This window comes from Rhamphochromis longiceps, linkage group LG23, assembly GCF_057381845.1.
Source record: "Rhamphochromis longiceps isolate RC_006_pf linkage group LG23, R_longiceps_female_GT1.1, whole genome shotgun sequence".
In the NCBI taxonomy this organism is placed as follows: domain Eukaryota; kingdom Metazoa; phylum Chordata; class Actinopteri; order Cichliformes; family Cichlidae; genus Rhamphochromis; species Rhamphochromis longiceps.
The window spans coordinates 4,176,012-4,203,434 of NC_140578.1; the positions used below are offsets into that span (position 1 = coordinate 4,176,012).

At 42.1% G+C, this 27,423-nt stretch overlaps 2 protein-coding genes across 2 annotated transcripts; one reads left to right on the forward strand and one right to left on the reverse strand.

The window, feature by feature from the left end:
• Positions 1–1,223: 1,223 nt before the first annotated feature.
• On the forward strand, positions 1,224–10,921 carry dnttip2 (deoxynucleotidyltransferase, terminal, interacting protein 2). The gene is made up of 7 exons (XM_085398438.1): positions 1,224–1,343; positions 3,703–5,720; positions 7,903–8,041; positions 8,262–8,357; positions 8,507–8,671; positions 8,838–8,947; positions 9,969–10,921. Exons 1-7 carry the CDS (start codon positions 1,269–1,271, stop codon positions 10,063–10,065), a joined length of 2,700 nt encoding a protein of 899 aa, XP_085254564.1. The 5' UTR covers positions 1,224–1,268; the 3' UTR covers positions 10,066–10,921.
• Positions 10,922–11,222: 301 nt separating this feature from the next.
• spata6 (spermatogenesis associated 6) lies at positions 11,223–27,261 on the reverse strand. The gene is made up of 11 exons (XM_085398444.1): positions 27,056–27,261; positions 23,904–24,041; positions 22,844–22,892; positions 22,670–22,711; positions 22,389–22,507; positions 19,915–19,995; positions 16,955–17,377; positions 15,695–15,797; positions 14,613–14,653; positions 13,742–13,905; positions 11,223–11,667 (listed from the first exon to the last, which is right to left on the reverse strand). Exons 1-11 carry the CDS (start codon positions 27,134–27,136, stop codon positions 11,553–11,555), a joined length of 1,356 nt encoding a protein of 451 aa, XP_085254570.1. The 5' UTR covers positions 27,137–27,261; the 3' UTR covers positions 11,223–11,552.
• Positions 27,262–27,423: the final 162 nt, after the last annotated feature.

A 27,423-nucleotide genomic window follows, 5' to 3' on the forward strand; every position in this document is an offset into this window, starting at 1 on the left:
GCTTTCTTCTATGTGATAATCAGTGAACTGAAATGATCTCCATGGTCCAATACAACAGAGCCCCTTTGTGGGAACAGGAGATCAGCATCATGGATGTGCAGCCAGCAAATCTGCCGACTAGACCCTGAGGAATTAAGGCATCTCTGAAGGCTAAATGGGGTCTAAGCCACTAGCAAGGTGTACCAAGTGTATACTTTCCTAAGTCCTATGCAGCTAGACCTCCTTTGCTGATACAAGACTTAATAGAGGGATCTAAAGTGGTTAAATTAGCCTTTGCGTCAGTGAGAAGTTTAGCTAAACATTTAGCTGAAATGTCTAAACATAAGAATTTCAGCTGCTGTAGTAAAGAAAGAAACAAGCAAGAAATATCGGTGTAAAATTGCAGAAAAACTTCGGCAGCTTATTTGCCTGACTGCTGTAAGTATAAAACAAAGTTTCACTAATTCACAGAAAATATGAAGCAATATGTTATTTATTTATAAGAATTATTAAGAATTTGTCCAGCTGGCTGGATTTGAGTCTTTGTCGGGCCGATTTTGACCTCCGGGCTTTATTTTTGACACCCCTGGCTTAATATGCAAGCTTGTGTTGTTTTAATAAAGAACATAGTAGTAGATAGTATCCCCCACCCCAATTTTTTTATGCTTTATGACACAATTTTGGTTATTTTGTCATTTTGTGCTCCTTTATCAAAACAGAGCATGCAATTTAGGTTGTTTTGCTCCTGATTTTGAGCATTAGGCTTTTATATCTAATAATTAACCGTCTCTTTGCGGTCTAAACCCAACTGGAAACGTTAATAGTTGCTTAAAACTGACACAGATGGGCCCAATTAGTGATTCTTAGCAGTTTATCAAAGGATATATTAAAATTAGGGATTGTATGTTAACTTAGTGTGACCAACCGTCCTCTATTTTTGCATTTGTTGACTTGTAAAAGCCTACATGACATTTTTTATTCCACCATTCATTAACCTCACAGAGAAGGCATCGTTTAAATATGTTGAAGTTTTCTTTAAGCAAACTGTATTATTAAAGTTCTTCATGACTGGGCCAAGTGTCCTCTTGGTCACCCTAGTTAACTCTCACTGAGTAATTCTTCCAATACAACAATTACAATAGTTATAATAATTATAATAAATAAACTACAACTCGAGAGTTAGTCGGCTGCTCTGTGATCTGCTGTTAGGCCTGTGTCTCATTTCCGTTCATTTGACTAGTCGGGTCTAGCCTTCATGCCGGAAGTGAGTAGAGTTGTGAGAGAGCAAGATGGTGGCCACCAGGAGAGGAGTGCGTGTGAGCTCCCCAGCTAAAACAGACCCGGAGCAGCGCTCTGAGGTCCAGGTACGTGTCACAGAGGGAGATTATTGGAAGCTGCAGATGTTCAGGTGTCACCTGGAGGTCCAGGTAGTGAGTTATACGCCTGGCACGTGTGTGAGAGCTGATGTGTGGATCTGCCCCAGCTTCACGTGGACTTCACCCTGTACCAGCTTGTGTTCATGTTGTGAGGGATCCGCGCAGAAAACAGAAACATGCGGACTAAGTAACAGCATCTCTTAGTTTTAGTTTCTTCTCCTACTCGTGTTTTCTGTCTAACTCTCATAAAGTGCTGCTTGAGTAAACATCTCATGTTATTGTGTAAATATGACCTAAAAATCAACAGATTTCCACATAAAGTGCTAAAAGTAGATCACGAGAAGGCCCACATTAATATATTCGACTCCAGTTATATTTCTGTATAACAAAACTACGCGAACCTCAAGAAAAAGGTGGTAATGAGAAGCTATTAACTGTTTATTTATTAGCTGTTAGCTTAATATAGCTATTAGGATTTCTAACGCCACATAATGGTGGAGATGAGTTAATGCACAAATACATTGGGCCAAGTTTATTGTAGAGAATTTAAAAAGTAGGTGTAAAAACCTTTTTAGTTAACTGTTAGGCTAAAAACTAAAACGAATTTTAAAAATTCAGTTTTAGCCATGGTTGTATATGTTTATTGCAAGTGTGTTTGTATTGTTTTTACTATTTTGCTGTGAAATTTTTAAAGGTTTAGTGTGCACGGTTTCACCACTAGATGTCAGTAGACCGAGGCGTTCGATCAGCCGAATTACGTTTTTATTTATCCCTCCCAGTTTAAGTGTGCAATAATCCCGTCTACGGTGGCCGCTGTAGGACAAACAGCTCTGGCGTGTAGGCTGTCAGTCTGCTGTTTACCTCGGCTGGTGTCCGTGTCTGTTTTATGTAGAGGAGGCTGTAGGACTATGAAACTTTCGTTAGAGTGGACCTAACTCCGTTGGACTTGGACACTTAGCGAATGAACTGTCACACAGTGTGAGACTGTAACAAACTGTTTGTCAGAGGGAAACGTGACACTGGAGCCCAACATTAACTTGCATAATTTAGCTGTTATTGTCTTAAAACACCAGGGTCACGTGTCTAATCTACTGACAATAAGTAATTGTAACAACATTAGGAGTAACGCAACATTTTTATACATGTTTTCGTGTGTTAGACGCCTGAAGGGTGATGTCACTGTACAGCTCAGTCAAACATGGCGGCTTTCACTAACCAGCACCTCGTTATGCATATTTTTGATTGATTAATTCTAAGTTTATGGAAACTCATCAATTTCTTTAAAAAAATTAATAACTCACTAATCAGTGTATATTTATGAGTAAAGCATCCTTTATTATTAAATAACCTAAAACACATATTTGGCCCAATAGTGTAGTGTTATAGACCTAGTGACACATGTGTTGAAGGAAGCAGACAAAAGGAGGAGGATGACAATCTGAAAATATCATTCATAAAATTAGTCTGGAAACTGAAACTCAAATTGAAAACAAAAATGTCAGACTAAAAATAAAAGTTAAAGGATGATAATTCTGATCAAGAAGGCAAGCATAAGGAGACGATTCACTGCTGCGCTGCTCGGGAGTGATTGATCAACAGAGATTGCTGTAAGAGCAGGGCTTGCAGTCCGTGAGGGCAGAAAGGAACTTGTATTGGCAACTGAGCAATTAAAAGCCTCTGTGTGGGGGGGGCAAGGCTGCAAGGTGAAAACCACGGCTCTGTAAAAAGGACAGCTCTTCCCCCACCTGCAGTCCGCTAAAGATCAGATGAACAAGCTAGAAGCCTGAATGAGGTTCGATTTCCTGTTGAAGTGCTCCCTGCTGACCAGGACTTTCTGGGTGAAAAGAGAAGCGTTATGTTTGGAAAAAGGAAATGCATGAAACACCTGAACAAGAAGTACCAAAGCTACGATTTTAATCTAGCATAAAGTGTTTGGAGTGGATTTAAAGAAGGTTATGGACTCTGCATACTTGGATTTTTTTGGGCAGCTCGTTCCAAAGCTTCAGGGCTTTGACTGTGAGGCATTTTCAGCCATGCCTCGGAAACAGATGAAAGGTTTCTGTCTGAGGATCTCAGGCTACGTACTGGCCTGTTACAGACCAAGCGATCAGATGTAGAGGGAAGCCATTAAAAGCCTCTCCAGGTGTAAATTGTACATGCCGTTCATTAGACAGGATTTTTTGTGACACATTAGTATTGGAAACTAGTGCATTTGTTGCAGGATATCAAGCTCTCTGTCTGAGTTCTTGACAGTAAAATGTCACCAGACTTATCTTCTGCTTATCGTCTCAGCCATGTTGCTGTAAACTAGCCTTACCACTAACTGTGCCTTGCTTCTTTCACACAGGCCACTCCTTCCACTGCTCGGAGAACCAGGAGGACTACTAAGCAAGCAGAAAGTCCTACCCACGATGGCGTTCTGGAGTCCTGCAGTCAGCTTGAGCAAAGTGCTGCACAAAATTCAGATTCTCCCTCGACCACCACAAAAAAGAGATGCAGCAGAGCTTCAAGGCTTCACAGTCCAGAGCAGCCCTCCACCCCGGTGGGCTCCATCCATGAGGCGGATGTGTCAGAGGCGGAGTCCTGCTGCTCAGTGGTGTCCGACATTGAATTGCCAGTGACGCGTACCAGGGGGAGGAGACAGACCCGCAAAGTTAACAAGGAAGAGGAGGAGATATCTGAGGTGGAGTCGTGCTCATCTGCAGTGTCTGCATCAAAACGTGGTCTAAGGAGTGCGAGAAAGAAGGCTGAAAGCTCAGACGCTGCTTGTGTCAAGGTGGAAGATGTAAAAGCTGTCCTGGAGCTGGACACCGGGTCCTGCAGCTCCGTGGTGTCCGATTCCCAGAGAGCCACCAGAAGTCAGAGAAAAGCTCGTACCAGATCGTCTGCCAAACCCCAAACTGGGGAGTCTGAGCTCTCCGACGCTGACAGCTGCATTTCCAGTGTGTCAGGAGCTGATGTGTCCAAGTCCACTACTCGCAGAGCTACGAGATCCAGAAGAAAAACTAGTCCCATTCCTATGCATCTAGACGAGCCGTCAGGAAGCTCTCAGTCTCCGGCTCCAACACGTCGACAGACCAGGGCAGTGAGAGGAAAGGCTGCAGCCCCTGCAGAGCTTAGTGAACCTCCGTCTTGTGACTCTGAAGGATTTGAGTCCGGGCCTACTTACAGTTTGACCAGTCGCAGAAGTGGGAGGACCAGGTCGACAACTCTCAGAGCCATGGATTCAGACTCAGACGCTATGGATGTGCATTCCCAAGTGGGGACCCCCAGCTCCACGCGAGCCAGAGGGACCCCCTGCAGCAGCCGCACAGGCTCGGGGAACAGCAGCCGGGGTGCTCCGGCCTCCAGGCGCTCAGCCAAGGACTGCAGCATCGTTGTAGAAAATGTATCAGAATCTGCCGAGGAGGGCAGCACATTAAACGATTCTAAATTAGAAAGCACACTGATTGCTGAGGATGCAGATGAAACGGTGGTGGAGGAAGATGAGAGCCAAACGGTAGAAGATCACGAGGGTGTGAATAGTACCGAACTGTCGTCCACGAAAGCGGGTAGAAAAAAGGAAACGGATTTCGCCTCTAAAGAAGATTCCCATGCATCTCCCTCAGAACCTGTGAGCGAGCCTGCAGTGGTCAGCAAAAACCAGCAGGAGGAGCCGTCTGCTGGAAATAAAGACGAGGACACTTTAGAGATGGAAGTGATGCAGGAAACAGTCCCATCACCAGAGCGGTTAGAGCCTTGCCAATCAGTTACAGAAACAACATGTGAGAGGGCCTTGGAAACCACAGAGGAGGCCAAGGAGACGCAGAAAGCTGTGGACCTCCTCCCACCTCTGCCAGATGAGTCTGTGGATGATGATGTCATCGTAGAAAACCGGCCTAGTGTGGGGGAGGAAATGGAAGTCAGCACATCTCAGCAGGTGGTTGAGTCCATTCAGGTAACATCATATCAGCAGCACAAGGTTACAGCAGGTTCTGACTCTGAACCCAAAGACGTCATCGTGGAGAAGAGGACAGCAGTCAGTCTGCTGGACAGCAGTGATGAGGAGGAGGAGGATGAGGAGGAGAGGGAAGTTTCTGAAGAGGAGGATTCGGGATACATGGGGAAGGAGAGGAGAGGGGGAATTTGCAGAAAGTCAGAAGCTGGAGCTGCATCAATTGAGGGACTGTTTATGATTGACAAGCGGCCGGGAGAAGACGCAGATGAGCTGTACTACAAAGAGGAGCGATGGGATGAAGAGGCAAGCACGCAGAAAGGACCTGAGGAGGAGGAGCAAGACGAGGAGTTTGTGGATGAGGCTGGCGACGAGGACGAGGATGATGACAACGATGCTAAAGTCCTGTTCTCGAGCAGAAACTCTCATGTGTAAGTACATTAGAGGAATTAGATTAAAGGAAAAACCTGAACCTTTGGAATCTGTGGTTTGGGCGCAATGGTCACTTGAATCAAGGCAAATGGTTTTGTAGTGCTCATCTTTATCCTGTAATGAAACATTTTTATCCAGATGGGAGTGGTCTATTCAAGGAAAGCAATACCTCCATCTACAGAGCAAGAGGGGTCATTTCATAGTTTGATAATAATCAAAATACCAAATACATTAGAATATTTTGGTAACCATTTAGCTCAGGGGTTTCCAACTCCAGGCCTCAGGGCCGGTGTCCTGCAGGTTTTAGATCTCACCCTGGGTCAACACACCTGAATCAAATGATTAGTTCATTACCAGGCCTCTGGAGAACTTCAAGACATGTTGAGGAGGTCATTTAGCCATTTAAATCAGCTGTGTTGGATTAAGGACGCATCTAATGCCTGCAGGATACCAGCCCTGAGCCCTGGAGTTGGACACCCCGATGTAGATGATTATCAGATTTAAAAAATGTAGATGTGTAGGTACACTTTATTTCATTAAATGGTTTGAAAGTTTCAGTTCAATGTTATTTATACAGCACCAAATCACAATAACAGTCACCTCAAGGCGCTTTATATTGTAAGGTGAAAAGAGAAGAGAGAAAAAAAACCCCAACAATCACATGACCCTCCATGAGCAAGCACTTTGGCGACAGTGGGAAGGAAAAACTCTCTTCTAACAGGAAGACACCTCTGGCAGAACCAATTTTGAGCAATACTTTATTGAACACAGTCGTTTGACACTTCAGAAAGGACAACTTTTTTTACCGCCTTCTAGGGCTGTGCGATATGACCAAAATCTCATATCCCGATATAAGAATTCTATCGTCCGATAATGATATAAATCACAAAAATGTAACATTTTCTGTAAATTCTGAGAATCTCGGGCAGCTCGACTTGCGTGAAGTGTTTCCAGCTGTGCGTCATGTAGCTGGAGTCCAGTGTTTTAACCGATGCATGAAACAATACATTTTTAGACATAAGTTGTAACAGCTGCCGTTTTCTTTGTGAGTATTTATTACACTGCGTGCTGCGGGGAAAAGCCTGTTCTAACGTTTGAGTCTAAGGTTTATTTTTAGCACCTGGCGGCTCTTTTTTAAATTCTCATCCGTAAATAATCGGCTCTTTCACGTGATTCGGTTTATTTTGAAAAGTCTCAACAGGATCTTGAGCTTTATTGTGAAAGGTTTATGTGGAACATAAACAAGCGGACACACGATGCTGTTACCGTCGTTGTTGCTAACCACAACGCATAAAAACAGGCGCTTGTCCGTCTGTAGTGTGGTTATATAAAATATAAGATAAAGAGAGAACTTTAAGAAATTAATATAAACACTACAGTGACCATCAAAACGATGAAAAAAATTGCCGTAAACAGTTTATTTTGCGACACCACGAAACAAACGATAGCGTAAAATGAAACGTTTTTATATCATCATCCAATATATATCGTTATATCGAACAGCCCTACCGTCTTCTCTGATGAGAAGATCGATTCCACACAGTAAATGTAACGCTGGTTAGCTTAGCATAGAGACTTGAAACGAGAAATTATTAGCTTGGGGAAAAATCCGCACCAGTACCTCTACTACATCATATTACTGTTGCCAGGTATCATTGATAATGATGGCGCCGATGAAGAAATTTAGCAGCAACCTGAAGCACAAATTAACCTTTTTAAAAAAAAAAAAAAAAAAAAAAAAAAAAAAAAAAAAATCAAGCCAAAATAATGTCCTAAGACCTCAGAGCTCTGTGGTGTTTAAAAACTTTTAGGTACAATAATGTTAGGGACTATTTGCAGCTGCGCATTGAGACACATTTGGTGTTATATGCTATCTGGCAGCATGCACTGTGTATGTGGGACTGTAAATATATAACATTTATTATAAACAATCATGTATTGTACGACGGGGCGGCACTTTTAGGTGTTTTATTATTTGAGGACAGCAGTGTATCTGCAGCACAGCTGAATATGTTTGCATCAGCTCATTTTGGGTTTAATCTTTTTGTGAGGTTAGCATGCAGACGGTGGAGCCAGGTGTTCAGACACATCGTTAGATTTTATTATACCTGTGCAGAGGTGAGAAATGAGACACGACTGCTCCTCCTGAGGAATTTTTTTTCCTGTGCCTATTAATTTCAGGAAAGAGTTGTCCAGCCGTATTGACCCCGGCCTCAAAGTGAAGGAGCTCGGGGGTTTATACATCAGTTTTGATGGCAGCAAATCAAAGCCTGTCTCCAGTTCACTGCAAAAACTAAAGGAAAAGAAGATCCAAGATGAGGTAAATAAGCGATTGATTTCTTTCTTTCCCCCCTCTTCTTGAAGGTGATCTGTGGTGTAGAATGAATAATGAACTCCAAAGCTATGCAAGGGCGATGAGGTGGCGCTATTAAAGGTTTCTCTACAGTTCTCACTGACTTTGACCTTTTTATCTTGGAGCAGTGGAGTGTTCTGACAGTTCAGTTGTTTTTGAGAGTTGTGGTTTGTGTTGATGTCCACAGGTGATGAAGAAGAGTGTGATTGGACCAGACTTTGAAAAGAAGGATGCTGTGCCGCCATACAGTGAATCCAAACATGCCCTAAAGCTGAAACGCAGAGTAAGTTTGAAAAAAAATTGCTTTGATTGGTCGATTCTAGTTTTATTCTCTGCATTTGTGCAGTCACCTGTGACACATACCTAAAAGAGTAAACGGTAGTCATCACAAACGTTGTTTCTTAGCAGTCTGCATCACTTTTCTTTCCCCAGGCAGAGAGGGAGAAGTCAACAGGGGATGGTTGGTTTAACATGAAGGCCCCGGAGATCACTCAGGAGCTGAAAGGAGACCTCCAAGTGCTGAAGATGAGAGCATCCTTGGATCCTAAGAGGTTCTACAAGAAGAACGACAGAGATGGCTTTCCCAAATACTTTCAGGTCGGTGGAACTGTCCTCCTGCTTCTTAGTTCTTTACACTCGTGGTTATCAATATTGATTTTGTAAAAGTTGGTTAACTTTGTTTTTATAGTCCAGAGCACTCAGGGACTACACTATCAATATCAGTGCGTGTGCTGAGTGTGATGTTTTCCTGTGTGTGTTGCAGGTTGGTACAGTGGTGGACAACGCTGCTGACTTCTATCATTCCCGTATCCCTAAGAAGGAGAGGAAGAGAACCATTGTGGAGGAGCTGCTCGCTGACGCAGAGTTCAGACAGTAAGTGGGCACCTGCAGTGGGTGTGGTTTTATTATGAGACATCTCCCCTTCCACCCTCTACCTCCACTGGGCATGTAGACTTGGAAATACTCACTCAAAAATTAACAGAAATTATATATTTTTCAGTCACTTTAAATTATATATGGTTAAGAGCATAAAAGGAACCACAATGCCACCACTATGTCAGCCGACAAATTATTGTAGACATTTAGTTTGTGCATCCTCAGGTGTAGTTGGAAAAGTAAAATTTAAATGGGTTTGTCCGTGTGGGTCTGCATTCACATCACGGTAGTTTTAACCACTTGAGCTTAACGGCAACTAGACTTCTTTTTAAGTTTCTAGATGTTTCACGTCATCCAAAAGGCTCTTCGCTTCTGACAGGTGATGAAATATTTCACTTTTAGTGAGGTTGTCATGTTCCAGATAGTCCTGAGTCGTTAACCCACCCCGTCGTCATCGGAGTCGTTAGTCACATGATGAGACAGCATGTGAATTTTTGCATGTGAATTGTTGAGGAGCAAAGGTCATTTACATCCGCCTGGAACAGCCATCGCTGAACTAATGTGGAGGCCTAAGCTACGTGTAACGCAGTATTGAGATCCCTTCCCAGGCAATTTAACTCCCACTCACACCTTGACCTACCTGAATGACACATGATGTCAGGGTGGGGCAGTGTCCACCTTCAGGGGAACCACACTACCAGTTAAATTCGTAGCGCTTCCATTAGCTGTTAGAACCTCACAGGTGAAATGCTTTTTTTGAACGAGGTGACTTCTTATTCACGCTTACCAAGATAAGCATGAAACACAGGACTAAATATTTCTGTCCGTCACAAATAATTACAGACATTTACAACACGTGTCTGTTCCAGTTCTTCATTTCTGAGGCGTAGAATTATCTGACTCGTACATTTAGTGATCTTTACCTTTGCTACGGCAGAGAAATAAAACTAATTTACAAGCCACAGTTACTGGATACAAAAAGACAAACATTAAATACACACTTTCCTTCTCTTCCCAGGAAAAACAAAAAGAGGTACCAGCATGTTATGGCAGAGAAAGCAGCACAGGAAGCTGGCAAGAAGAACAGGAAGAAGAAGAAATTCCATAAGAAGTAAATCTGAAGACTTGATGTGATGAACAGTGACTCTGAGGGGCGTTTCTCTCATTTAGAAATGAAGCTCATCAATACAAAATGGCTTTTTGAAGCATTTTTAATGTTTTGGAAATTAAACACTCATTCATGACACTTCGGATAGACTGTTTACATGTGTGTACATCAAGAGGCTGGCTGTATAAAACACACAGTCCCAGACAAGTTGATTCAGTAAGAACAATATTTTAAAACATCCTTGTATAGTCCTCATTAAATATGGTGTACATGCTCATATTTACATCTGAACTTTTTAGTTTTAGTTTTATCTTTTAACTTTTAGTTTTATCAATTCAAGTGTAAATGCTTTGCTGCACAGCAATCAGTCCCACTAATTGCTGTGCAGCATACACAGCATGAACAATTAAAAAAAATTTAAAAATCATGGTGCAATTCATTAATTTTCTAAGAGCTCGTGATCTGAAACAAAAACTTTGGGGTTGTCAAAATGTTCTTTGCTGAAATTTTGGTGTTAAACTTATTGCTCCTGTAATACTGAAAAATCAGGGTTAACCCTGAAGTTACCTTAGCATGGTTAAATCCCTCCACTTACAAGTCTCTGTAAAGTCGTGCAGCTGTATGTTGCATTATGTTAACAACAACCACTCACAAAAACAGCTGCCGAAGAACCAAAACTGCGTCATCTGCTGTAGTTCCAATTCAAGGTGAAACGAGCCTTCACTCTGACAGCAGAATAAAATACCTCTGTGTCACACGACCTGTGTGTCAGTAGCACAGAAACATTACACACACTTCAGATGTTTCGGTGTAAGGCTGTGAAAGCGAATGCCTTAATTTTTTTCATTAAAGCTAAAGCTCTGTGTCTGCTGTGCTTTCATTCAGGATTACCTTTGTTCCTCCTCACTCTCCCTCTCAAATCTCTGCAGTCTCTTGTAGCTCTTGGATCCCAACAGTGGCTCTTGGCTACCGTCTTGTCTCTTCTTTGTGTTGCAAGAGATGAGCCCTTAACAGCTGCAGCTTACATCCACTATGTCACTTCCTACGCGCGCACACGCACATAAACTGTAGCTTCTTTATACCTGAGCCAATTTCACACACAGCTTTAGCGAAATTAGGCGATGTCTCACTTTGGTTACAGCATCAGGTTTTTTCTTTAAAAAAAAAAAAAAAAAAAAGAGCCCAGCTGAGAGGTGGGAGTGAAGTGGTGCCTCGATGCTTTTGAACGTAACCTCTGCACCAACAAAAGCAAATCAGCATGTGCTGGGAAGGTTTGCAATTTAAATGAACAAGAAATAGAGCTTAATTAAGATACATGTGCATATCTGTGACAGGCTAACGTGTTAGTGTCTGTATGTACAAAACTGGTAGCCTGCAGAACCTCTGTTTTTAAATATGACTGTGATATGTGCATTATCAGTTACTGCTCTAATAATTAAAACTCTGAGTACGGCAACTTCCATAATTTGGTCTCTTCTAAGTCAGATCAGAGGGTTAAAGGTCAAAGCTTGCTCTTTGGTCCAGGTTTGTTTTGTGAGTCTGAAGAATCCTCTGGACTCGGCTATGGATTTGCTCCCAGTGTGGAGGACTGGTCTGACTGGCTCTGAGTCTGGAACACAAAGAGGCAGATGGAAAACTTTCACTAACAGGTATCTTGGTCGTTGTGTCAGGTTATCATCAGGCCTTACTGAACAAAAAACAGACAGAAAAATTGCTGCAACAGCTTCGTCTTAATTTGATCTTTGTCTTCAACCCTCAAAGTTTATTCCTCAGAGCTAAGCATAGATATAGACTTTGTTTTAAGGGTCCCCAAGATAAAAATTTTATTCTAATAAATCCTTAATTAACATTGTGTGTGTGTGATCAACACAGACTCTTCATTAATAAATACATTAACAAAAACACTGTTCTCCTTACAAGACCTTCTTTTGTCCACTAGTCTGTGCTGTAACCCAAGGTAAGACGAGTGGCTGACAGGGCCAACACCCTGGTAGTGCATAACCTTCATAAACAACATTTAAAACTCCACCTAAACCCTCATTTTGACTTTCATTCCTCCGCATTTACATTTTTGTGGGGCCTCGACCAGCTACGCGTTAAACTGGCGGCATAAACGGACTCCATCGGCCCAGTGTAAATGTGTCTGCGTGTTGACCGCGGACAGTTACGAAACTGGAGATCCCACTAACAAAAATAAATTCCGGCATCGCCTCTCATCCACGTTCATTTGTCGGTGGCGGAGGGGTGATGACTGACAGACTGACTGGTGTCTCGGCCCGGCTCGTGTCGGAAAGGAAGCTTTTCATCTGTAATCAGATAAACACACTACCTGCTTCAAAAAGTCATCAAGGACAAATCATCCAGAGACATGAATAGACTGAGACTCCGGGGCTTAGGGGGCAAACGCTGCCACTGGCATCTGTCATTTTCTTTATAGATCAAAGATTCGTGGTAAGACGTGCCCCTCTCCCTGTCGCGGGGAATCTACAAAGGCCCACTCTAATCTCCCACCCAGCAAATCCTGTCGCGTTTCCAATTGAGGGAAAAGTATCATTCATTTCCTGCAATTTACTTTGCAGTTTAAGATTGTCCATTGATTCCACTGTTTACTTATGGACTGAGCGGACGGAAAAGGGAAGCAGAAACAAACAAACAAACAAAACGGAGCATCGGTCCCATCGGCGTTGTCAACTCGCAGCTGCTGTGATCGATGACAAGGTCTCTCTGAATGTATTAAAGTGTGCATCGGGTCAAATGCATCAGTCTCGAGCTGAAACACAAATCAATACCATTTTCCTCTTTGTTTTCCCTTCTCTCTGCCTCCTCTCTCAGTAATGAACAAACATGACAAGACATCAGCTTCTGTAATTTAAAAGGTGGAGGGGAATTCATCCTGCCTGTCGAGTGTGATCAAAATTAAAGATTGGATGTGCGTGTACAAACACACAGACACTCACACCTCACAGACCAGCACCAGCAGCAGCAGCGTATGACTAACATCTCACGGGATTTCCATATATTTGCTGTACACTGTAATGAGACTCCTACAGGTGCATGTTTTGCTTTTAAGATCTTTTGAGCAAACAAATGATTTACACAGATGGATCAGGATAAATTCATGGCAAACATCACAAAAAAAGGAGGATTATGTTCACTCCTGTGTGTACCTCGAGTATGAACACAATCAGATTTGTTTTTTGTGGCCAGAAAAACTTAACTCTGGGGCTCAGAGGTGATCCTCACAGTGTTTTCCTGATAAACACCTTAAGATTTCATGCTTCGCCGGGTTACAAACATGCACCGCATTAACTGCGTATTTGCTTTTTTCTGTCATCAGCATGTGAATCAACAAAAAACTGCAGAGGTTGGTGATGCTGGAAGCTTTCTAACCTGTCTGTGTGCTTCAAAGTAGACTACACTTATATACAGTCAGCTTTAGCGTGAATGAACCCCTACTCATTTCTCAGATATGCCATTCAAATAGTTTCTGACAGCTTTTATTTGACTTTTTGGTAATGAATGAAGACATGACACCTGCCTTCAGTTTGTCCAGAGAATAATGACGAGAAATTAAATCAGATTTTGTTGTTCTCTGGCCATTAGATTCTTTTAAAATGAGGAATAAATGGTTTTAATTTTGACACATTCAATCATTTTAAATATTTTTAAGAAAAGAGGATTACCTTTCTCTGAGGGAATGGCTGCTGCGACTCAAAGGATTTCTGGAGTTTTGTACAGTCAGGTTGGAGGGAGCTGAGGCAGAACTTCTAAGCAGGCCTTTAATTTGGGGTTCATGTCGGGATGGAGTCTTTGGAGGAGAGTCCTCCCTCACAAATCCCGATTCCACCTAGAAGATTTCAGAGGGCAAAAGGGTTTAGAGGGCGATCGTGGCTCAAGAGTTGGCAGTTCGTCTTGTAATCGGAAGGTTGCCCGGTTCGAGCCCCGGCTCCAGTGTCCGGCAGCCTCGCCTCTGTCAGTGCGCCCCAGGCAGCTGTGGCTACAATGTAGCTGCCATCACCAATGTGTGTGGATGACTGAATGTAGTGTAAAGCACTTTGGAGTCCTTAAGGACTAGTAAGGCGCTATACAAATACAGGCCATTTTTAGAAGCTATTGGTGACCAAACCTTAATCGCGTGTTCTGAAACATTTCCCAACCAAGGAATTCAAACCGCACATCTCAGGAATTAAATCTACATTATTTATTGATCATTTTTTATTCAAATCTAAAAATCAGACCACTTTACAGGCTGACAACTTCATCGATATAATTTCTATGATGATTGTTTAGATTTGAAATTGACCACAGTGTCAAAACAACAGGGCTAATTTATATGTATAAACAATGAATATTAAATATAAATAAAATATAAATAAAATGTGTTTATCTGTCGCTGATACTCATAAAATGACTAAAATCAGAGCTGCATGGACCGCCAAACCTAACCTGCAGAATGAGAAGACTACAGAACAGTGTTGTGCTGATGTCCTGTAGCACCAGAAGTATTCCTGACTCATTGTATTTTACAGTTACTGATATTATAATTGGACTTACTCTCGCTGTTCTTGGCCTGTAACTCCCAAGCAGAGAAGAATCTGAAAGGAAAAGGCAAGTTTTTAGGAAAATATACAATTCGGAGTAAGCCTACAGTATTTCCTTTAAATAAGAAGCACCGCTTATTTCTTCAACACAAACAAGTATAAATGAAACTTTTCCAGCACAGAACAGCTGTACAAACAGGCATATGCACACACGAGCCAATCAAATCAAACCACTGAAGCTGAAGAGAATAGCTTTGCTCATATGCAATGTTGGGAAACGTTGAGTCCGAGCATTCATATGGGTGCTACTGTAACATGGACAAAATAACTGGAGTCCAGGTGGCAACGGCCATCCTCGGCAGGATTTTGGATCCCACTTATTTATGAAAAAGATGGGAAAAGATGGGTGGAACCATGATGATGGCTTCATTTTTCAGGATCAGAAGCTACATCCATTACTTACACTGTTTATGGCCCCACCATTACACAAAAGCTGGCCAGGAAGAGCAAGAGGAATGTGACTCAGAGTGATGGCATCGAAACTCCAGAAATACCAATCACTCCCACGGGATGCAGTGGCACAGGCCCGGTCATAATATGCAGACCTGAATAACAACCCTAACCCCACTGGGACACTTCAAGAGGTGCTGTGTTCATAACCCGACAGGTAAAAGCTGTTTGGGCAGCAGGATTTAATGTTGGGCCTGATGAGCATTTACATCTGTGTCTACTTGTAGTAGCTTTCATTTGAAAGGACTGAAGGAAATAAGAATTCTGGGAGCATTTGATCAGTGATCGTCATACTTACTGATATCCCCTAACGAGCTCAACAAACCAAAGCAGAAATCAATCTGCAAGACTGTTACACGATGTTATCGTTCGGATGTTATTAAAGGCATCAGACCAAAAAAGAAAGTAAACACATTTTTTTATGAGACCAAATCCAGATGGCTGCATTTGGACAAAGCACTCAGCACACTCAGGGCTTTGTCCAAAAACGCTTGAAAACAAACAAACCCTGCAGCAAATACACTATGTGATAGCTATGAATGTGTTACAATACATGGACTGAGTTTATGTGTTTAGAAGGTTTACCTGTGGGGTCAGCCGAGAAGCTCACGGAGCGCCGATGAACGCTAGTATTTAGTGCACAGGAGGAAAACGTTCCCATCTCAGAGACGTCGCTGCAGCGAGAAACCTGGCACCAAACAACAATAAAAGCTCATTTCCTTTTATACAACGTAATTAACTTACTTTGCATGTGCAGTAAAACAACGCCAGTGAACAATGAGGACTTTGGGGAGTTTTTACCCCTTTTTAAAACCTTAACCGCAACACTTTGCACAACAAATCCAGACGCGTCTCTCCTGTCACAGCGGATAAATGAAATAAACATCAGTGTACATTAACCACAATCACTTGTTTCTTCCCACTGTTATCTCCTAGTCATTCTCCGACTAAAAATCCAAAAGAAAAACCTACGCAGAAAAACACATCTGATTCTTTGTAGGGCTGAGCTTCCCTTTGCACACAACCCAGGAGCTGAGGCTCTGAAATGTGCACTGATAATGCATTCACCATGGGGCTAATGGGGCTACTTCATTAGGTATCTATTTGTTAATTGCAGCTTGACTCTCAATTACCAGAGTTAATTGTCGAAAGGAGATTCCCCCAGGAAATTCAGAGGCGCAAAAGCACGCTCCTGTCCTTAATAAAACGCCCATTGTATTCTAGTTAATTCCATTCATGTGTGTGACAAAAACAAACGCAGCACCTAATAATTTCTTTAATGACAGCGTGCGAGTGGAGTCTGATATTCATATCTCGGGATTAGATTTGATGTAAATGAAGAAGCAGAAATAACAGAGGGGAGGGGCGGAGGACTAAAGGCTGTGTTGTTCTTGTCCATCGATCGCACGCACTCCCCTAAGGCTGCGCGATCACAAAAATCACTCCCTTTCATGCGAAAACCTCCAACAGCAGCGATACGGCAATAATTAAAGTGTTAACAAATAAAAGCGTCCCGACCTAAATGCAGGACGCGCGCTATTAAAAGTGTGCTCGAGCCCCTCGGTGAGGATAATAGGCCATATTACACGCATACACAGTGAAACATGTACGTGACGTCAAAATCCATTAACGGCTCAGGTAAAAAGATTAAGATGCTCTCTTAATATGCCCTCCACTTAATCCGCTCACTAGATTAAGCAAAATTTTGGGGCGCTCCCACTGAGGTTTGAACTACATCAGCAGAGGAATCCATTAATCTTATAACCCCTCTGCTGTGTATTTTTGGCATTAAATGAACCATTATGCTAAGTTGTTGTTTTTTATTCTTCCCTTAATGCTACAAACCAAGAAGGGCGTCGGGCTCTCGGTTTCTTTCCTAAAGTAGTGAGGCCCCAGCTGGAGGTGGCTGAGCCTCTGCCTGGCATCCTCGGACAGCTGGCACATCCTTCGGTGGGTGTAAGGAGACAGGGCTCGCGTCCTTGAGGAAACGGTGGGCTGCTGGTAGCCGCGCTCGGCAGAAACTCCGGATAGGGCGCATTTTTTTCCCTTCTTGTTTTTTGGAGGACTGCGGCCTGGCGGGGATTGCCTGGATGTTGATGACGGTGCAGAGTTTGTAATTTTAGCATCAACACTCAGCTTGTCCTTCCCACTTTTCAAAGAGACACACTTCCCACCATCTGCTTTGGAAAAATGCCCGCTGGTAGGCTTTTTTGCTGAACTCCGTCTGGAAAGGGTTAAGGATGGCCTCGCTGGAGAAACACAGCCAAACTGGGGTGAAGTGACAGAACATGAGAGAGGAAAAAAAATGTTATGCTGCTGTAACATTTTGAACTAGCTTCACATTTTAATTTTAAGGAGACACACAGGATTTGAGCGGTTTCTCTGCAAACCGCACAGTTTGTTCCTTCGCAGACGCATCGGCCATTTTAGCCATTAAGGCAGCTGCTCTCACTCTTGACACAGACTTGCTCTCCCTGGACAAAACCATTAAACCATTAGCTAAATCATTCAGCTTAAGTGTTACAACAACAGCTCTCGCAGTCAGCACTGCCATGGAGACAACCTCTGCAGAATTACTTCAATAACTCTAATGGCCACTAACATCATTCTCCCATGCAATATCCCACTTCCTGCAGGTAATGCCAGCCGGGGATAAATAAGTTAAGATAAAATGTTAATTGCATTTGATGGCCATCTCCAGTCTAATATGATAAAGAGGCACTACCTGGCTGTAAAACAAAGATAATCTAAATGCTAATTAGGGAAATCACACAACATTAAAACTATTTTTAAGAGAAACCGAATGATGAATAAATTCTCATTGTGGCTGGTGCCATTTGAGAATGATCGGATTTAACAGAATTAAGACAAGTATGCCCTCGTCCTCTAATCCCCCACCATCTCTGACTTCCTTTGGCTCCTCTTTTCTTCTTCGTCTTCACTGGTGGATGGTCACCGAGAGCGAATCATTTTTTTTCCTGTGGCCGGCTGAGTGGAGAAGTCTTATCTGGGTTTGTGTGATAAAGACACAGTTCAACAAAGCTCGGGATACAGTCCACAGAAAACATGCAAGAGGCTTTGTAAAGCTGCACAGTGGCACATCGAGCTAATTATCAATGCACTCATCAAGCTGAGATGACTACATACTGCAAATCCAACAATGGCAATAAGCAAGATTTAATACTGACAATCGTCATTTCAGCATGCTGCGCTAAATAAAAGCACAATTCATGTCAACATTAAGTGAACTAAACAAAAAGTTGGGTTTTTGGGGGAGTTTCACCAACTATAGTGTGACGGTGTGATGGTGCTAGTTGGAACGTTATAGGACATATCTGCAAAAGCTATTCATCCTCACTTTCATGTGTGTACCAAATTTAACAACATTTCACTCACACAAACTGCAGAAGTGGCTAAATTATTTTCTGGTGTGACCCAAAGTCACAAACTGACATTAGCATAACATCTGTAAGTCAGATAAAAGGGTTTAAAGAGGATTCAGGACACAGCATGAGAAAACACACAAAAAGCGTATTCATCAGAACACTTTTAGAGATTTTTTTGAAAGTCACAATTTTTCCAGATCTCTGTTAGAACAAGACATGATTTGTCAGCTGGGTGGGCAGGTAGTCAGGGAGCTGCCTAGATGCTGAAGAGCCATTAGGAGAGAGAAAATGGAGAAATTCTACTGTCTGACAGCCACAGTGGTGCTCTGATCCAGACATCCACCCCGAGGGGCCAGGAGGAACACGCTGACAATCTGCTTCACTGTCACCGACATCCCATTTAAACAAATAGGTTAGGTTACCGCACCGGGGAAATTCACCGTAGCATTTCTTTCTTCTTTTTTGGGGGGAAGGGGGGAAGAGGAGGAATGTGAGCCTCTGTGTGATGGATAACATGTTCGTAACTAGAAAGCTGGTGAAATATTTTGCTAATACCTTTTTCATCATTATTCCACCCTCTCGGCGTTCATCTCCTGAAATAACCTGCGCAAACACTCTGCACATGTACGCAGAATCATACAGGACCACGAATCAGCTGTTATACCTGTGGCTGCAGCTTAAGGCTAGTACTAGTTTTTAGAATGATTCGATATACAACTTATTGTCCTACATAACAAAATAAGAACTGAACACATCAACAACGACGCCAGGTCCTAGTGATATTAAATTCTCTTCAGATGTCAGTAACAACCCATCGAATCCCCACATGCAAAGAAATCAAACCGCTGTAAAGTTAAGATGAGAAAACCGTGGCAAACTTCATTCCTAGTTTCCTTTTTTGATGATTAACAGGGGAAAAAAGATTTTAAAATGTCATTGCACCGACCTAAGCACAGTAAACCTTAAAAATCCACAAAGAAGATTTATAGGTGACCCATCATCTGCATGATTACAGTAAAAAAAACCCAAAAACAAACCTAACCGGCTGATTCTGTTCTAACTCCCTGCACTCGGACATGTGAGACAAGCCTCATTATCAGCATCACCAATCTGCCTCCCTGTAATTACATTCAGAGAACAGATACCCTTGAAACACTGCCAGTATGGATGGATAAATGCAGTAGCCATGGCAACAATAGAAGTTGGATATGTATAGTGGAAACGGTCGTATGTGGCGGCAAGCGATACCTCCTATTAGAGCCCTCCACAGATCAACGTTCGCTGTTCGAGTTGTGGTCAACGCTGGCACGGCGATGCCGAGCACGCAGCAAAAGTACAATTAATTTAAAACTGGACACACAGTGTGCGACTGCGGGTTTGCAAACACCTCAAAGATGTAATAAATAAAAAGACGCTTACAGGTGAGGCTGTCCGGTTGTCTCTCCCATCACTGTCTTCTATGACTGATGTCGTGGAAAACACTACTTTAGGGGAGATTCCCTAGAGGGAGAGGGACAATAGACGAAACACAGGGGTTTTTACAGGGAGATGAAGACAAAAAGACAAATAACAGAGCTGCCTGGAACACCAATTTACAACTGCAAATCTTCAATCTGCGCCTGGGTTGAGAAAAACAAATCTCACAGAAGAGAAAGGCTCCAGTGATGTTTAAATAATACAGCATTTGGAGAAAGACATCTAAATTGCTATGTAGGACCTCAAACACAAATACATAAAAGCAATGGTGAGGGGGGGGAGGTGTTTAAAGACATTTAAATATTGCCAGTTAGTGCCTTGGAGGACAAGGGGAGGATAGAAAAGCAACCCGCAGACATGGAGAGATGAAGTATGGCAGGAAAGAGGTATAGAGAAGACTTGGATGATATAAAAAGGAAAGAGGGGGGAGCAAAAAAAAAAAAAAAAAAAGAAGAAAAAAGATGAAAAATGACTGAAAAGACAGGAAGTTCTCAGCTCCTTTTTCATGTCTGTATAGCAAAGACAGTCAACAGCTGCACGAGGAAAATGCCATATTTTCTGAAGACAATACTTCAGTTTAAGACAAGACAGTTCTTTTGAACTGGTTATCTTGGTGGTGTAGCTGCCTGTCAAGTGCACCGACGCGAGAGCCACTGAGATTAGGAGGAGACTCACTTAGAGTGAGCAACAATGAATGACACGAGCAATATTGGTGCCACTCAAACTGGATCCCGTGGTGAACGCGGCGTGCGGTCTTTGTGACACGTGGATTATGTTGACAGGAATATCCTCCTTCCTTTAACTAATTCAGTATTGTGCCATTTGAAATTACTATCAGGACCCTTCACAGGCATGAAATATACACTCGTGCATTTAACTGCCAAATGGAACATTTCGAACTTCAGTGAGAGACTAAAGTTTAAATCCTTGACTTTGACTACTACTTGAAAATTTAAGAATGGATGTTATGTAACAAACTTCACACATGTCCACAAAAAAAAAAAGACGTCCTCTCTTTTCAAGCTCAGAGGTCACAGCGTCCACGTTTGCAAAAGGAATTTTACATTTTTATTCATCAGACCGTGAGATGCTTTTTAAATTTAACCTCAGTCCATCTTAAACGAGCTCGAACCCAGATGCAGCAGCAGCGTTCCTGGATCTCGTTTGCATCTGTTTTTTTCTTTGCATGGTGGATTTTTTGCATTTGCATTTGTTGATATGGTGACAAACTGTGCTCTTTTAAAGTTTTCTCAGGCCCACACAGCGATTTCCACCACAGAATTGTGTCTAAATCACGTCCAAAATATTGCAGCCTGGTTTTTATTTACATTTTGCACAGCATACAAGCTCTTTTGGAGACTTTTGGGTTGTGAAACTCTGTTTGAAGAAAAACTCTGCTTCCTGCTTCTTCACCAAAGATGAAAAACAAGGTTAGATAAAGCTGTATGCCTAAAGAGAACATTTATCCCGTTTATTGGCATTTGAGTATTTAATAGTAAAGGCTCACTACCAGCCTGCTGTAAAATAACTTGAAACTTACCAGTGTCCGTGGCTTATGTTTATCTGACATGTACATTTATGCACTGACAGGATATTAAACAACCTTTATTTCTTATCTTTGATTTATTTGGGATGCCTCCAATTGGATTCTCTTGTGTTTGCATTTACTTTCCTTGCACCTTTATTGTCCATACTTGGCGTGCTGTTGACTTTTATTAAGCAGTTTTCACAAATACACTGCAGCCCTGAACTTTTCTAAACATTACCTGACAAAGGTGCATGTCAGAATGCAAATGACTGATGTAGTCAGACCGGACACTGAACCTGCCAGTTTCCAGGTCCAAACTCTGAGGAATCTCTGATTTGCTGGCATATAACTGTCCGTTAAATTTACAGTGAGCGGGAGGGCATCATTTCCTGCACCTTCCCCTACAGCAGGCACAGTATTCCTAACTGTGTTTGCTGTGGAATGCATCCTGTTGTGTGCTAGCGTGTGCGAAAATGGCTTCATATTAGCGCTAATTCAATGTCCTGAAGACTTAATGAAAAGTTAAGATGATTTTAATCATTAAACAGAAAACAAAAAAGGGCAAAGTGTATGATAAGGGATTAAAATATGCATGCATGTAAAGAATTCAAACATCTTTTTTGTTAGTGTACAACACAGAAAAAACCTTTGACTATTTTCTTTCACTGACTATATATGAGATCGATCATAAAATTGCTGTAAAGACACTTTTAAAGTTATGTTTTGATTTTTGCATAAGTAGCAGTAAGTCACTTATAAACGGGCCTTAATGCTCACACTCAACGTATAACTTTAAAAAACAAAAAACCACCTATATGGCCTCTTTAGAGCTTTCTAACACATAATTGTGATAAATGTTAGGATGTTGGCATAAACAGAAAACGCTTACAGGAAATGAGGATGATCTTTTCATCAGTATTTCTCGCTCTGCGACTCTTGAGCTCCACCTGGGACCTGGATACAGGAAATCTCTGCTGCTTTCCTCCATTGTGGCAAGTACCTCACCTTCTATAACCCATATACACACACACACACACACACACACACACACACACAAAAAACCCAGGATCATGCACACACACAGTCCAAGTTAAATATCCTGTTTTGCAGTGTAATGACTGGATACAGTGGGGACTTAAGAGGCCCATTTGGTATCATCAGAAAGCATACCTGGAGGCACCAACTGAATCAGCTCAAAAGATGTTGTGTCAGCTAAGAGGAAGGAAGGAAAGTATAAACAGACTGTGAGCTAATGATCGGTATCTCAGCTAATAGCCAATAAGCTTTCATAGGATAGGATTCGGGACTAAGAGATGAGGAAGCAAATCCCAGTAGGCCGTTTACCTTCGAGGAGGTCAGCTACATCAGCAGGGTCAACAACGCCGGGGAATATCTGGGAAAACACAAAGAGTACAGACAAAGCAAATCAATACTTATAACAAGATCTGGCGGACAGGCCAGTATCTAAGCGTACCAGTCTCCCCAGGGAAAACAAGGTCCCTCTCACTAAGAGTTAGGACACTAATGTTCATACTGGAGGGTTGCTGGTTATTAGGCACAGTGGGCTCATAATCCTTCACCACCTGAATACTAACTATGGATGAATGCTGGCCCACATAAGAAAGAACAAAAGGCTTAAACATATAGGTAACACTTTTATTAAGAAAAAAGTTTTTTTTTTAAAAAGCACCTAAAACACTTATGGACACCTCTTAAGATGAATCAAATGTAGATAAAAGTAAAGCTTATATAGACATAAAGCCACTAGAATTCCTGCATCCTGTCTAAACAAAACAGCCACAGACAGATGGAAATCCTGTGTCTCACACAGGGAGGCATCCTTTATTTCTGTAGCAAATAGCTTTACCCTGACCTTGACAAAAAAAATAAAAAATAAAACACATTGTGTGGTGGCAGAGCAAAGATAAGAGCAGGTAAACAGGTGTATGCTACATGTGAGCAAGGACAAATTTTGTATGCCGTCCTGCCTTCCATCCTTGGAGTTAATGTGTGAAAACCACTTAGCAATAAGAACTTATGTACTCCGCCCATGTCACCCGCATGTGTTAATTATCACAGGTTAAGCTGTGCATTAAAAACGCAAATTTAGCTCAGCACAAACTTTATTAAGATTTAATGCAAAGTTATAATGATAAGATGATTCTGACAGTCTTAAGAGCAAAAACTGTATGATAAGGCTTTAATACTGTATGTTTTCATATTTTTGTTAATGTACACTATAACTAATGTAGGGTAAATCTATGTCTGTCTGAATTTCCTTTTACTTTAATGATCATATGTACACTTTTATTGCCAAGTCTAAAACTCCCACAGGCAGATGGAAATCTTGTGCCCAAATCAAGGAGCCGTCCTTTATTTCTATAATAAATTGCTTTATTCTCACCTTGACAAAAACCAGTTTGTGCTGGAAAAGCAAAGGGAAGTCCGGAGGCACACAGGCAGTCTTCCTGTACTGGCCCATGATGCAGACACGGAGGTAGATATCATACTTCTTAGACAGTAGCACTCCCGGGCATGTGACCTGGTTATGAACAGTATAACAGGGCACAAATTCTACTGTGTTCGTTTATTATGGTTTTCAAACGTGTTTGGAAGAGTGCATTCATCAAGAGAAGCACACTTGCAAATATCCCAAAGACAACAGCAGTTAATAAACAATTACTAAAATACGCAATCCATGTGCAATCAAGACTTCCTACTGTTACTGCTGTTAGGGTAACACAATCTTGGTAATTTAAGGTCAAAGAAAATGTTTTTGTGGAACAATGTGGAAAACATTAGTGTCAAATTTTGCTATATCTAACTTAATAGATACACAGAAACTATGCAGGTTCAAGGTTCGGCCTATATCCTATCATATCTTCTTCTACAGCTTATTTCGTTTCGGGGTCGCCACAACAGATCATCTGCCTCCATCTCACCCTATCTGCAGCATCCTTCTCTGTCACACCAACCCTCTGCATGTCCTCCTTTAATTCTCCTCCTCTTTGTGGTCTTTCCCCCCTTTTCCTGCTGGCTGGCAGCTTCATATTCAACATACTTTGTCCATTATAGCCACTATTGCTCCACTCCATACAGTGGGGCAAAAAAGTATTTAGTCAGCCACCAATTGTGCAAGTTCCCCCACCTAAAATGATGACAGAGGTCAGTAATTTGCACCAGAGGTACACTTCAACTGTGAGAGACAGAATGTGAAAAAAAAAATCCATGAATCCACATGGTAGGATTTGTAAAGAATTTATTCGTAAATCAGGGTGGAAAATAAGTATTTGGTCAATAACAAAAATACAACTCTATACTTTGTAACATAACCTTTTTTGGCAATAACAGAGGTCAAACGTTTACTATAGGTCTTTACCAGGTTTGCACACACAGTAGCTGGTATTTTGGCCCATTCCTCCATGCAGATCTTCTCGAGAGCAGTGATGTTTTGGGGCTGTCGCCGAGCAACACGGACTTTCAACTCCCGCCACAGATTTTCTATGGGGTTGAGGTCTGGAGACTGGCTAGGCCACTCCAGGACTTTCAAATGATTCTTACGGAGCCACTCCTTTGTTGCCCGGGCGGTGTGTTTTGGATCATTGTCATGTTGGAAGACCCAGCCTCGTTTCATCTTCAAAGTTCTCACTGATGGAAGGAGGTTTTGGCTCAAAATCTCACGATACATGGCCCCATTCATTCTGTCCTTAACACGGATCAGTCGTCCTGTCCCCTTGGCAGAAAAACAGCCCCATAGCATGATGTTTCCACCCCCATGCTTCACAGTAGGTATGGTGTTCTTGGGATGCAACTCAGTATTCTTCTTCCTCCAAACACGACGAGTTGAGTTTATACCAAAAAGTTCTACTTTGGTTTCATCTGACCACATGACATTCTCCCAATCCTCTGCTGTATCATCCATGTGCTCTCTGGCAAACTTCAGACGGGCCTGGACATGCACTGGCTTCAGCAGCGGAACACGTCTGGCACTGCGGGATTTGATTCCCTGCCGTTGTAGTGTGTTACTGATGGTGACCTTTGTTACTTTGGTCCCAGCTCTCTGCAGGTCATTCACCAGGTCCCCCCGTGTGGTTCTGGGATCTTTGCTCACCGTTCTCATGATCATTTTGACCCCACGGGATGAGATCTTGCGTGGAGCCCCAGATCGAGGGAGATTATCAGTGGTCTTGTATGTCTTCCATTTTCTGATGATTGCTCCCACAGTTGATTTTTTCACACCAAGCTGCTTGCCTATTGTAGATTCACTCTTCCCAGTCTGGTGCAGGTCTACAATACTTTTCCTGGTGTCCTTCGAAAGCTCTTTGGTCTAGGCCATGGCGGAGTTTGGAGTCTGACTGTTTGAGGCTGTGGACAGGTGTCTTTTATACAGATGATGAGTTCAAACAGCTGCCATTCATACAGGTAACGAGTGGGGGACAGAAAAGCTTCTTACAGAAGACGTTACAGGTCTGTGAGAGCCAGAGATTTTCCTTGTTTGAGGTGACCAAATACTTATTTTCCACCCTAATTTACGAATAAATTCTTTACAAATCCTACCATGTGAATTCATGGATTATTTTTTTCACATTCTGTCTCTCACAGTTGAAGTGTACCTCTGGTGCAAATTACTGACCTTTAAGTGGGGGAACTTGCACAATCGGTGGCTGACTAAATACTTTTTTGCCCCACTGTATGTCCAGACCATCTCAGCCTTGACTCTCTAACTCTGTCTCTACATCGTCCAACACTAGCTGTCCCTCTGATGTACTCATTTCTAATGCTGTCCCTCGTCGTGAAGATCTTTTAGCATCTTCAACTCTGCAACCTCCATCTCGGCCTCTTGTCTTGTAAACCTTCCGTTTCATTTTCCCAATTTCGTATTCTATGGTAAGTATTTCATATTGACACCTACTTTTGTGACAGTCAGTTGTGTTGACTTTTATGAACTTGAAGCAATAAACGGGACGGAAATCATCCTCACGCATAAAGTGGGCTTTAAGGTCAACCCAAAGTTTACTGAAACAGGAAATGACGCTTATCGTACACAGATAAATTATGAAAAAACGAATTACTTTCAGTTACTTAAAAACACCTAATGGACATCAAACCACTACAATCAACTTTTACAGCAGAACCTCGGGGTCATTAGTGGACATCAATATTTCTATTAATGGTTTATGTATAAACAGATTAATACTGAAGTGACTCAGACATAAATATTAATACGTAAAAGAACCAATGCTACGTTCATGCCTTTCGTATCATCTCTAACTGTTTGCACTAATTGCAGTGACTCAATTAGAATAATTACGGCAGCATCAGTATTAACGTTACTGGTAACGACAAGGAGGAATTAGTAAGTTAATGAGACATGTCAGGATAACCCTGGTGTATCAGTTAGGGTTAGCTGGTAAGCTAACTGTGTATTTACGGAACCGTAACGGAAGGTTTGCTGAAAGAGGACGTAAGCTCGCTAGCTAGCAAACGTTAATAAGCTACGGCATCAGGTCACATTTTGAATTTCGTACCAAAGCAGCAGCATAAAGACGCACTTACTGCCTGAATGTCCAAGTACACCGTGCATTTCAGACAATGTTGATACACTATAGAGGAGGAAAACTTCTTCACCGAGGCCATTCATCTAACTTTCAAAGTTCGTTGTCATAGCTGCCAAACAGCAACAGTCACGGAGCGGATGTGGGGTCACGTGACAGAGAAGTGGCGAATCAAAAGCGTGTTGTCTCGCACACACAATCACTGCACGTGTGCTCACATCGCCGCACTTTAGCCTGGATTTGTGTTCGTGTTTCCTAAAACCTCAAGTCACCATGTAAAAATGCTCTTTTTTAGCACTATGAACACAGATAAAAAATTTTAAAAAGCTTTGAAGTTATTCTTCATATACTGTAAAGCTCTCCTCAATA

Excerpts from the sequence above, each read along its gene's own strand:
- dnttip2 (XM_085398438.1), top strand. The coding sequence starts at position 1,269 with ATGGTGGCCACCAGGAGAGGAGTGCGTGTGAGCTCCCCAGCTAAAACA. Across the intron at positions 8,042-8,261 it reads AAAAGAAGATCCAAGATGAG|GTGATGAAGAAGAGTGTGAT; the intron begins GTAAATAAGCGA and ends TGATGTCCACAG. Across the intron at positions 8,672-8,837 it reads GCTTTCCCAAATACTTTCAG|GTTGGTACAGTGGTGGACAA; the intron begins GTCGGTGGAACT and ends TGTGTGTTGCAG.
- spata6 (XM_085398444.1), bottom strand. The coding sequence starts at position 27,136 with ATGGCCTCGGTGAAGAAGTTTTCCTCCTCTATAGTGTATCAACATTGT. Across the intron at positions 19,996-22,388 it reads AAAGATCATCCTCATTTCCT|GGAATCTCCCCTAAAGTAGT; the intron begins GTAAGCGTTTTC and ends CTCTCCCTCTAG. Across the intron at positions 15,798-16,954 it reads AGAGCCCGACGCCCTTCTTG|GTTTCTCGCTGCAGCGACGT; the intron begins GTTTGTAGCATT and ends GTTTGGTGCCAG.